This window comes from Labrus bergylta, chromosome 6, assembly GCF_963930695.1.
Source record: "Labrus bergylta chromosome 6, fLabBer1.1, whole genome shotgun sequence".
Lineage (NCBI taxonomy): Eukaryota > Metazoa > Chordata > Actinopteri > Labriformes > Labridae > Labrus > Labrus bergylta.
Genome location: NC_089200.1, coordinates 14,819,778 through 14,832,398, shown reverse-complemented (window position 1 = coordinate 14,832,398; position 12,621 = coordinate 14,819,778). Strand labels below are relative to the sequence as shown.

The 12,621-nt window shown below is 38.8% G+C and overlaps 1 protein-coding gene across 2 annotated transcripts in view; it reads left to right on the top strand.

Annotated features, from left to right (window-relative positions):
- Positions 1 to 405: 405 nt before the first annotated feature.
- Positions 406 to 12,621, top strand: part of rnf13 (ring finger protein 13) — a 38,188-nt gene continuing 25,972 nt past the window's right edge. The window contains exons 1-4 of one of the 2 annotated variants that reach the window (XM_029278341.2): positions 406 to 644; positions 1,031 to 1,088; positions 3,572 to 3,826; positions 4,086 to 4,166. In XM_029278341.2, coding sequence (XP_029134174.1) covers positions 3,713 to 3,826; positions 4,086 to 4,166 — 195 coding nt within the window. In that variant the 5' untranslated portion in view covers positions 406 to 644; positions 1,031 to 1,088; positions 3,572 to 3,712. The remainder of the gene's footprint in view (positions 645 to 1,030; positions 1,089 to 3,571; positions 3,827 to 4,085; positions 4,167 to 12,621) is intronic. The other variant, XM_020639268.3, reaches the window with a different exon arrangement.

The following is a 12,621-nucleotide window of genomic DNA, read 5'->3' as shown; positions in this document are numbered from 1 at the left end:
TTTTTCAATATTTTAAGGCTGAAGAGGTTTGCGGCAATTAGCCCAGATCATCCACAAGAAGATGCAGCTCATCTACTACAGAGGGTGCTATTGATTCAAAAAGGTTAACTGTTGTCAAGACATTTCTGAGAGGGGAGTAGGTTATTAAACATACATAATGCTTATTACTGAATTTATACTTTTTACACTTGAGACATTTTAAATAAGCTACCTAATGTCACTGCTGGATAATGTCATGATACACACACCCAGCTATAAAAGAGCTATGTGGCTAGTCAGCTGTTCACGCGACTGTAAAAGGCAGTAAATGGATGTTTCGTCACGTGGATATGTTTACGTCTGGGATCACTTCCGGGATAGAATGATTGGCAGAATGTTTCACCCAATGACAAGCCGAGCGTGAAGCGGCGGCATGTGGCGGAAGTTTGCGCTCTCACATGAAAGAAGAAGCTAGCGGAGAGGATTAAACTGAAACGTTTATTATTCATACTTTCGGACCTGCCACTCAAACGGGATGAGGTCTGGCAAAAAATACGCATAGTTGTGCTTGTTCGTTGGCACGACGCGTGGCAGAGAAGAAGAGCAATGTCCCTGCCAGCAGCTGAGTTCGTGGACAAGATAAAAACCTCCAGGCAGAAATAAAGGTAAACACCCACGACGAGCCGTCAAGCTATCTATGTTAGCATCGTGCTAACTCGGGTACAGGACGACCTGTTTTTGTAGATAGCTTGAACACATTTTGAGGTGTCCATACAAGACTAACGAGGCATTATCGCATTTATTAACTCTGCCACAGAAACACAAAACTGACGTGAATTCATTGACATTATCGCGACTCGCTGTATTAGCAGAGATAATGTTTCATTGGTAATAAAGAACAACACAATGTAATAATAATCCTCATGTTTTGGAAGCATGTTTTCTCATTTTGTAGTTTCATCCTTTAATCACACGGACTTTTTTTGTTGTTGTTGTTGTGTTTTTTTGGGTTATTTTTATTAAAATGTGCCTGTTGTCATTTGATGTTTAGATCATCTGTGTCATGAGTGATGTTGCTTTCACTTCCTCTTTGGTTGATCCTCCACACAGTAAGTTTACATTTCTAACCCTAACTCATGTAATGATAGCTTATGAAGTTACCATTTGGGTCATTTTAAAAAGCCTGCAACTGCATTATGAAGACTTTTTTTTTTTTGGCATCCAACATTTTTTTGTTTTGTTTTTATTTAACCTTTATTTTACCAGGCAGAATTACTTTGAGATCAAATGACCTCTTTTTGGAGCAAGGCCTGGCCAACATCAAATAAACACGGATATTTGTTGTGGATAAACACAAGGCTTTGTAATGATTTATGTAGGACAAGTCAGATATACAGTGACACAGTAAAGGAGAGAAGACATAAAGGGAAAACATTTCTGTTTTTGGGGATCAGGATGCTGATAAGTGTGATGAACTCCCTTTTAAAGCAGATTTATTTTGGGGGCTTTTTGTGCCTTTAATGGAGAGATATGACAGTGGATAGAGTCGGAAATCAGGGAGAGAGAGAGAGAGAGAGAGAGAGGGAGGGAGGGAGGGGGAGGGAGGGGAATGACATGCGGGAAAGAGGCCACAGGTGGGATGTGAACCCGGGCCGCCCGCTTGAGACGAGAGCCTCCATACATGGGGCGCGCACACTACTGGATGGATTGAGTGAATTTTCAAAGGTGTCAAAGTCTGGATATTTGGATGACATTGTCGTAGATAACATACTACATTTTTCCCATACTTTCTCTATTCTCACCTCATTGGTATTTCATATGCGGGTGTACTTAAACTGGGGGACACACCTTTTCTCTCCAAAGTCTCTCTGTATGTTTTTCATCTTGACTGCAGAGATTTTACTGCCCTAGCAGTTTGATGTACTGGATTTCCTCAGTATGTCAGTCAGTGTATTGTGGGTAATAGCAACAGCAGCATTAGTAGGACAGCAGGGATGGAAAGTTACATAACAAATCCCTCTCATTTTACACAGAAGTGATTAAGGCTTAGAATTGAACCTCTCCACTACTAAAGCATTGTGCGAATTGGAACACTTGGATCGGTGTGTTTTCATTAAAGGTTCAAGGATTGCTTGTTATTAGCTGAGAGACGCATCAGTGCTCCTGGAGGATTTGGGCATATTATTGATGATACTTTCCTGTAAATTTGATTAAAAAAAAAAAGTATTTGGATGGGACAAGTTATTTTCAAAACGTATGGTTAGTTTAGTCGCAGCTTGAGTGTGACAGTAAGGGTGTTAGAAGCTACCTTTAGAGGATGCATTTGCTTTAAAATTAATATTATGATTTCTTTTTAAATAAATGGGGACAGGTGCTATGACAGCTTCCCCCATTCCCGTCTGTTAGAAGCCAATGCTGCACAATAGGTAAATTCCACTTATATAAAGCAGGCAAATGTTGTTGAGGTACAAAGATCTCTGGGAGTTTTCTCATGACCAGAAGATCCAGGTCTGCCTCGCAGACGTATGTATGGATTTTGTGATTTCACAACAAATCTGTGTTCTCTTCAGACTATACCTCCATAAATGCGAGACGAAGAGGTTGGTGGTATAAAGCCTTGCAGAACCTTTGCTGTTAATTTCTGCTGACCTGATCACATGCTACTCTACACTTTATGAGCTTTCCCTCATTGTGATGTTATGTAAGGCCTCAAACTCGCATAGGTTGAAAATCATCATAAGCAGGAAACCTTCAGCGAGTCATGAAGCTGAGCCAAGGGACTGACTTACAGTATATTATACAGAAAGGACACTTATCCTAAAGTCATTTTCATTGCTTTTCTATGGTCATCTAACATTGCCTTATCAGGATATTTTCTTTTAAGAAGAAGCGAGGACAACACTTTTCAGAAAAGTCTGTGAAACAAATGGCCATCATTCAAACTAGATGTCTCTAAGCTTCATCTGACAAATTGTTGGACATATGCCGCCGAGATGGTCAGTTCAACTTTGACACTGGTTCAGAAGATTGAATTGAGTAAGGAACAGTCATGGCCCTTGTGTTCACCAAATGTGTTTAGCAATCTTAGATTCTCCCAAATTCCACATCACGTGGATCCCCAGTGTGTGAAGCATATGGCCAGAGATATAATGAAAAGGCCAGATGCTGGATGGGAATAGATAGACCACAGACTACTTGGAAAGTGCACTGCTTTAACCAAATACCCTGAAAATAGCATGAAACGGTAAAATTGCATTCACAGATGAATTCTTTCACCATTGACAGCTTGGCACGTGTGTGTATGAGCTGCCTTGATGTGGCCTACATTGAGCCTGTGCAATTCTCTTATATGCTAACCATTTTTATTTGAGGAAAAGTGCAGTAACTTATTGTAGGGTTTAAAAAGGATAACCCTGATGTTTGAATTATACAAGGGAGAGGAAGCTGCTATTCATACAAGCACGTGTTCAAGGGCTTACTGGACACTTTCATTTTAATTCACATATGTCTATAAAGTAAATACAACCCTATTGTATCATTGTATTTGAATAAAGGCCTAACATATACACAAACTTGGTGTCTCTTTTTATAGGTGTGACCACAGCAGGCGGTGTGTAGGGGTTCAGACGCAGGCCCGTGTGCCTGGTCATTTGGGTGTGTGCGTGTGTGTTTGTGGTTGTGTATGTTTATGAGTGAGTGGCATAGCAGCAGTGGGTTGTAACGTGATGCCAAGATGCTGCTGTCCCTGGGAATGCTGATGTTGTCGGCCACACAGATTTACACCATCTTCACCGTTCAGCTCTTCGCCTTCCTCAACCTGCTGCCTGTGGAGGCTGACATCGCTGCTGTGAGTAGCTCTTTATACTTAATACTTTCAGTGTAATGCCATTTAACACTGTATGCTGTTCTGTTTGCAACCTGGTTAGCAACAGTAATGTGACAGGTATCTTAGGTGTCTGTTTTGTGTCTTTCTTGTCACCAACTTGTGAAGCTTCATGCGGAGAATAATGAGAGTTTTCTAATTAAAAGGCCCTATTTTGAAGTTGGGTGAGACATGAGTTTCTATTAAATATCTTCTAAGTATTTTTTTTTTCTCTATCTTTCAGTACTCTTTTGACAACAAAACAGAAAACTTTGATGACCTTCCTGCACGGTTTGGCTATCGGCTACCTGGCGATGGACTGAAGGTGAGTGCAGAAGAGCGTGTGAGCTTATTTCTTAATTTTATAGCAATCAAATTTTTTATTATGTCTGATTCTTAAGCAGTTTAACCATTAACACATTAAAAAGAAATGTAGCGGGTTAAGAGAAAAGAGTTATGGGTAGTTTTGTTTTTTGTTTTTAGTTTTTAGTGCGCAAAACCTTTCCTCTTTATAGTTACGTATAAAACTGCACAACAATATGCATGATGGGGGCGCTGGTGGCGCAGTGGTTAGGGCGCACCCCATGTATGTAGCCTGTAGTCTCAAGTGGGCGGCCCGGGCTCGAGTCCGGCCTGTAGCTCCTCTCCCGCATGTCATTCCCCACTCTCTCTCTCTCTCTCTCTCCCTGGTTTCCGACTCTATCCACTGTCCTATCTCTCAATTAAAGGCACAAAAAGCCCCCAAAAAAACAATATGCATGATGCTTAAAATGCATATGTGATCTTTTTATGAATATTATTTTGAGGTTTTTTTTTTGTGTACTCATTTAAAGCAGCCTACTCGACCTGTATGTAGAGCACAAAAAGGAAGCGTCCCTACACACACTGGAAACAAAAAAGTGTGTAGCTTGTTTTTATAGATGTCGGTAAAGATTGATTGACATCCGTAACATTTGTGTAAAGAGCGATAAAATGGTTTTCACAACAGCATAATTGATGATATAAGCGTTACAAAATAGAAGCAAATCGTAGAAGTAACACAAAAGCTTCAAAATTAAACTGGGGTTGAACTTTAATTAAGCTGAATCAAAATGTAATTACATGTTATGAAACTGCTCCCAAACATTGCAGCCCTGTGAAGAGGATTGTTATAATAATGTGTTGCTGTTGTTGTTGTTGTTGTTGGGATGAGGTTGTATGCCATCCCCAGCAACCCGCACACTGGTTGATCCACAAACAGAAGGCATGATTCATGTCTGCTATGTAAGCTGGGCATTGTGGCATTTCTCACAGTCAAGAGCTCACTTGTTGTTGTCCAAAGGGCTTTGGGGGCTGAAAGGCAGACTGACTGATGGAAGAATACTTTGTGTCTTGTTTTGTGTAACTCTGCAGGTTATGTGTATTTGGTTATTCATAATTGCTGCCACGACTTACTCTAATGGAAGGATGTCACGTTTAGCATGATTACACCACTGTGGAAGACCAACGGTATCATTTTGGCTTCATCACATGAGTTGTGATCCAATGCTGTATTTTAGGAATTGAGGCTCATGTTGAGATCATTGTTTGCATCAGCACTTGGAACAAAAACCTTGGATGGTTCTTACTCCAGTTATGCTGCCTGGGAAGTGGAAACAGTGGGAACTCCACTTACATAAATAATACAACACCAGAAAGATTCTGATCTTTTGATTCTTATAGAATGTCTGAAAGTGCAACTATTAAAGGAGCTTGGCCAGTAAACACTTGATCAGATTACTTAGGCTACAGGCACGGGTTTCCCTATCATATAGAGTTGTAGCAAACACTGAGGGAAAATTCCCTACTCTCTACAGTTTCTGTTATGTGGGAGGTGTCTGTTAACTGCTGATCTGCTAAATTATATAGAGATAAAAGAAAATATTCTCAGTCACAACCCTAGTTCATTTCATGTATTTATTCCTTATTATTACAGTTTTAATGGATATGTCACCTATGTCCAGGCATACAGCGGGGATTATGGCACACATTCATGCTGCTCCATGGGTGTTGTATCATATTAGTCTTATGTCAGATTCTGTGCTATGAAAACAGAGAAAAAAGGCTCACCCTCAAGCTCTGCTGACCAACCTTTGTTGTGAATTTACATGTAATGGTGTCTAATATTTCACCTCTGCTTTCCTGCTGCCTTCTAGGTGAGAGGGCCATGTAGACATGCTGCTTCAGTCTCTGAGGTCTAAACTCAGTCTTTCCATTTCCAAGTTACCCTCCTCTGCCTCTGCCTGAGTCTCAAACGGGAGGTTTTTTTTTTTCATTTCGGCAAGCTTTTACAGACAACATCTGTGATTTATAGCAGCACTTTACAAGATTTAAGCCGAAGAATAATTCCACATTATCACAGCTGAGCTGTATAGAAAGGAATTTCCCATTTTCTTTACTGGACTAGCTAAAGATTCTCCTCATCTGAGAGCAGTGATAATACGCCTCGCCTCACCTTCTGTCACTGTGATAAATTCACAAAAAATGTTCAATAAAGAAAAAGGTCAACCTTACAAAAACTCAAGTATATGTCATGCAGCCTGTAGGGCTATAACATAGCTCTTGAACATTGATTAGACAGAGCCCTTTTTCAGAACACCTGCCTCCTTTGATGAAACCTTCAATTAAGAAAAACAAGAATGTTGCTGTTATATTTGGGGTTTTTTTGCGTGGCAACCACCTGTCCTTTGCCTTCTCTGATTCTGCTATAGAGTAAATAGCGTCAGTTGAGGGGTTCAAAGCCCTTCTGCATAAACACCAAGAGCCTAGGCACAAAAGGCTAACTGCATATAGAGTGAGCCTTGAAAAATAAGCCTTTCATTGCAAAACACATGTGCTGCCTGCTCAGCCTAAACTGATTCCAGATTTTTTTTTTGTAAATAATGTTTGTACCGTGAAAGAAAATGTGTTAACTTTTGTATTTATTAGAGATAAAACTGACTTCAAATACTGACGCCTTGAAGGGCTGCAGCTGTTTCTCCATGCTGGGGGAAATCCCTGGCATCACAAGGCAGCACAAGCCAAATTTAAAAAAAAGTCTCCGGAGGGTTACCCTCAGCTATTAAGGTTTCAAACAAAACCTCTCCTGTTTCCACTAATACAACCAATTTTTTTTTTCGTACTTTTTTTCCAAAAGTAAAACACCAATGTGACGAAACGAAATAAGAAACGTAAAGCATACTATAAAAACAAAAACAAAACAAACAAACAAAAAAACAAACCAACCAAGCTTTTTACATTGCAAGAATAGAAGACCTCAAAATCCTTCACTTCTGACATCATGAAGTGTATTATTAAAGCTCCTTGTCATGATTGGAGGAAAGTCTAGACAAATTAAAAAGTGGTTACTGAACAACCTCTGAAGGGTAATTGAATGTTTCAAGATGCTATTTATTTCTTTACAAAATCAGAAACCTTGAAATAGTGTTATTAAATTGTTGTGAACAGTCTTGCGAGTCAGTTCCCCTGTTTGGTGGTGACATATAGTTTAATCTGTCCACTCCCTAAAATCCTGTTTCTTATTTTATTCAGATATAAATTTGCAAAGAATCGAAACCAATCTTAAAAAATATGTGTTCCCTTTTCTCAGCAGATTCCATGCACACCACTTGGCATGGTACTTCTATTTTTGTACCTGCTTTCATTTCCCCATTTATAAACTTGTCTGTAGACACATTGTCATCCTGGGGCTTCTACCGTTTAACATTTACATGCTCCCCACTGGCTCAGATAAGAAAACAACAAAATAAGTTACCATAACAACGCAGATAATGTCACCATGGCCCTACACAAGCTCTATATGTAAATGCATTGAACAGATCTGAGTTGATCTGTCATTTTTTTTTAGGTAAACAAGAGAAAATTAAGGTAGTTATTTTTGCACTGTAACTTCTACTCATCTTTCTATTACTGTCTCGTTTTAATTTAGCTTCATTTTTTTCTTTTATCTTGTCTTCTTTTTTAAATTACTTGTTTTTATGATTTTTAAGTCAAGTCCTCTCTGAATGTGTTTCTCCGGTCTTTGTCCTAACTTTCATGTTTTTGTGAAGCACTTTGGAACGCAGAGTTGCTGAATTGTGCTATATAAATAAACTTGCCTTGAAATCATTAGGAAGGAATTTGATTAAACTTGTTGTGTTTATGGGAGAGGCTCATAAAGAGAACACTCCTTCCCCGTATCACATTTTGCTTTGAGTTCATCACACATGAATAGTCTTGTACATCAAGCCATTTTATTTGTCTCCGTTTCTGCATTGTTTTCCATTTTTCTCAGACAATCAAACAAGACGTGCACTTTAGTTGAGCTTTTTATTTCCTGCAGTTACATTGTGATGAAGTCTAAACAAAGTAATGTCAAGTCAAAAGCTGACTTAAACCCTTTTCACACATACAGAAATCTCCTGAAAAACTCCGGAGATTTGGCTAACTAGAGGTTCTTTAGGCTATGTGTGAACGCAAACAGCCGCATTTTTCGCGAGGCCTTTACCCGGAGTTTCTCCGGCCAGACCCCTAGTATTTTTTTCAGCAGAAAATCCGAGTGAGCTGATGCCTGAACACGGCAGCATATACTCCGGAGATTTCAAGTTGAGCCAATAGAAAGAGAATGGAGTTTATATACAGTGACTGCACGCGACCACTACGATCTCTGTGCATGTAATTAAACGTCTGCATTATGTTTTCTGTTCGTCAGTATGTTGTTCTCCTCTCTTTTGTGGATGTTGTCATTCCATTGGATTACACAGAGCATTGATATAAAGGCAAATATTCTCATTATAACGTCGTGTAGCGGACTCTGTTGCTTCGGCCGCTAATTCTGCGTTGTTTTTTTATGTCACGTCTTACCTCAGGAAATCCCCTCCCCCCCCCTCTGTTCCAAAGGGCACAACCTCAGTAAATGAGGTTTTATTCTATTTTATAGAGGGAACTTTTCAGGGAACTCAAAGGTTACCTCAGTTCATTGCTTTCTTCAGTTCCAGTGCTGTCCAAAAATATTTCTCTGAGGCATTTCTTTTCAAGACTTTGTTGTTGTTCCATCCCTCATACGTGTCCTCTGTTACATACTTTATTGACATGTTAAAGCAAATATATTTTTCAAAACAAAATGCTGCAAATAGTCAAATAAATGGCAACTGCAAATCCCACTTCCAGGTTTGCTTAGCTTCTTAGGGTAAAAGTGACTCTGGCCCTTTTCGAATAGTCACAGTTCAGTATGCAGTACGTACTATTCAGTATGGAGTTTCAGTATACTGAACTTTCGTGGTCATTCAGTATGGATTTATTGGGTCCACCTCAGTATGCTGAACTTTTCAGAACGGATACTAACTTCTGGGTTTTATGCAGTATGGATCGGATGCGTGCGTTCAGGAAATGAATTGTATTTTACCACCCACAATGCTGTGCGAAATTAAACGTAAATCATCACGTCACGTGTGCCTCCAAATCAAAACAAACGAGCGTGGATTAATTGAATCAATTTTTAATCTAGAGTTAAAGTCCCGACTGAAATCACTACTTTAAATTAACAGAAAATATAACAAATGTCTGCATTATTATAAAACCTTTCCCCCTCTATTTAAATAATGATTTCACTATTTAAATGCATCTTTATTGGTTTATTTTATATTCTGTATATTACTGTCTTTCATTTGTACTTTCCTTTATGTACTGTATGTTATTTAGTTATTTAATCTGCCTTTTACTTGATTTACATTGTAATATTGTTTTTTTGTTTACCTGACTGTATATGCGCATTACTCTTCTTGAATAAAGCTAAACAAAAAAACAAAAAAAACGGGTGAATGCAGCCGGTTCGGGAAACGTAAATGACGTCACTTTCATACTGAATGAATCAGACGAAGTAGGAACAAATATCTGCCTACTGTGTGCATACTGAATAGTAGGTACTAACAGTATACAGCACGGATAGTAGGTACTGCCTACTGAAAGATTGAGTATGTACTTGGTAATTCGGATACGGCCCCTGTGTGTCGGTTTGAGAAATCTGTAGCTCCACCCGCTTCCTGTGGTGGTTGCGCTTTAGGGCAGAGGTTTTCACATGTTTCTTGGCACGTTACAGTCAATCTGAACATCAATGAATCTGACTGGATTCACACAGACTTTAATCTTCTTGCAGGACGCCTTAGTCAGGTTTAAGCCTGTTATTAATTCCTGTGTTTCTCCTTAACTTTCCGCAAACAAGCCTAAGAATTTTTTAGTGATGGGATTAAGTATGATCAGTGTAGTAATTCACCCAGAGAAATCCCTGGGCTCTCCCTCCCTCAGAGAACAGAGACGATCTTTCTGAGTTTGTTGTCACTCCAGTTCTGTATTAGTGGAGCAAGAGTATAAAACAGACCCACATACTGTAAAGATCAATGCTGGTTAACCTCTGGATCTTTAAGAAATCTACTCTAGATACTTCTTGACAAATATTGAATAGAAAAATCAGTGCCCTCGTTAGACAGCCATCACTTTGCTTTACAAATAAATTTACCTGAACAAAAAGATGACCAAAGAGCAGCAGACGATGGCTAACTTATTATTTCTGCAATTCCACATAAAGATATCTCAGACTAAAGCTCCACCCATAGCTAAATATATAATACTGTGTATTTAGGTGTAGAATTCAGTGTACACATGCAGTCTTTTGTCAAATCCATGTTTTCCTCATATATCTGAATCATCCTAAAATCATCACGTGCATAATAAAACTACAAAGGACTTCCCATATATCCTCAATTACTTGGTTTGCATTTAAAATGCCCAGCATGTACTCTGGAGAACAACATAATGAGGCTTTAAAACAATAATTTACACACTTTGAGCTTAAAATAATGGTGGTTTAAATTGACGAGCCAGCGCTCTCACTTTACAACAAAAAGGAGCGAAGGAGGTCAGACAGAAAAGATGTCACTGCTGGAAGAATTAAGAGGGGGAAAAAAAGGCAAAACAAACTTACTACATATGAAAATGTCTAAACTGAAAAATCCAAAACAGTCAAAAACTCTGACATACAACAATGATCTGACACAGGAGGGAAGGAACACATAGACTAAATAGACATGGGGTAATCAAACACAGGTGAAGACAATGAGAACACTCAAACTGAAAGGGAACACACAGAGGCAGGAATGAACACAAGAAACGAAACACTGAGGACAGCTCCAAAATACATTCTGAAACACTGAAGACACAGAGAACTCAAGAATGTCACAAAACACACTAAAACATAGAGAGGCACAAGAATAAGAAATGACAAAATAAAACAGGAAACACTAGAGACTAAAGTAGGAAACATTAACACACAAGGGAAACCAGCAACACAAGGGAAGAATAAGAAAAACTAAACTCTATATAAACTCTAAATATACACAATACAAAACGAAATAAGACCAATTCATGACGAAAGAGGCCTTGGAGGAGATTTTGTTTAGTTGTTTTATGAACATAAAATGTTGTTTTCATTAAAACCTAATTATAATTACTGTATTAGAATGCAGCGTGACACAAACATCTACCCAAGAGAAAATTAAATTAAAATGTGTCAATGGAGGCTGTAATGTCATTAATTTGAATATAATTAATACTAAATACTAGAATGTAGTAAAGAAAAAAGCTCTGCACAACAGGTCACTCATCTTTTGTTTATTTTTTTTATTTGCCCATCAAAAAAACAAAAAAAAAACCTAATTGATCTCAACAGAGTATATATTGTACATTTGGTGTAAAAGATGATAACCAGTATGCCATTTCTTAAGACACGCGGATATTTAAATATACAGAATACTGAGTGAAAAGTTTAACGCATTGAGTGAATGAATTAAGCTCTAATACCATTTCTACATCACATACTCAATGAATACGTTGTACTCATTCTGTAATTTTCCAACTTTATCCAGGACTAATGCAATACCAGGAAATTAGCTTGGTTAATATTTAATCTATTTTCCCACTGTGTCGTTGTTTCTCAAGTACAATGAATGCACAGAAATTTGCACAAGTACAGGGATTATTATACAAAGTATTGCAGCTCACGTTTTAGCTTGAATTCATGCTGGCACATGCAGACAAAAGAACCTAATTTTCACTGAAAAAGGAGTAATACAATATGAAAAATGTTTGTATATTTGTACCAGATAAAGCCTCTAGTCACATTGCTAAGAGTCTGACGGAGCACTAAGGTGGAATATTAGATGAGGTTTGTGGTATTTAAGTGATATCCTTGCACAGCATTTCATCTTTCAGTGTACATTTTCAGGATTTCCTCTCCGGCCTCGGTCATTTCCTGTTTTTCATTGTCCGCCCTCTTGGCTGCATTCTGTATTTCTGTCAGGTGTTGTGCTTTTTAAGGTGTTTTTTTTTTTTTTTTGTGCCCAACAGAGGGCGCTCTTGACTCTTGTTTCAAAGCCATGTGGCGGAATGTGAGGCAATAACACAGTGATGTCATTTAGCAGCTAGGCAGGGAGGAGGCACCCAGAGGTGACTGTGGTGGGTGATTCCTCACGTTTCTCCCCTACCTTTTCGTACATCAAGTGTTGTTAATGTTGAGCTGCAACACTTCATTCCGCCTGCGGTTGTGTCCCTACTGTTGTGTCGTATTGTTACGTTTGTGAGTAGATCTGGTGTGTCACTGCAGTCATTTTCCTTATGTTGCTCAGCTGCTGCTTTTGAGTCACATCAGTGGGGCAGACGGTGAGATACACTCTCAGAGTTTCTGTGAGCTGCTTGGATTGGAGAGGGAGAGAGAGGGAGAGAGAGAGAGA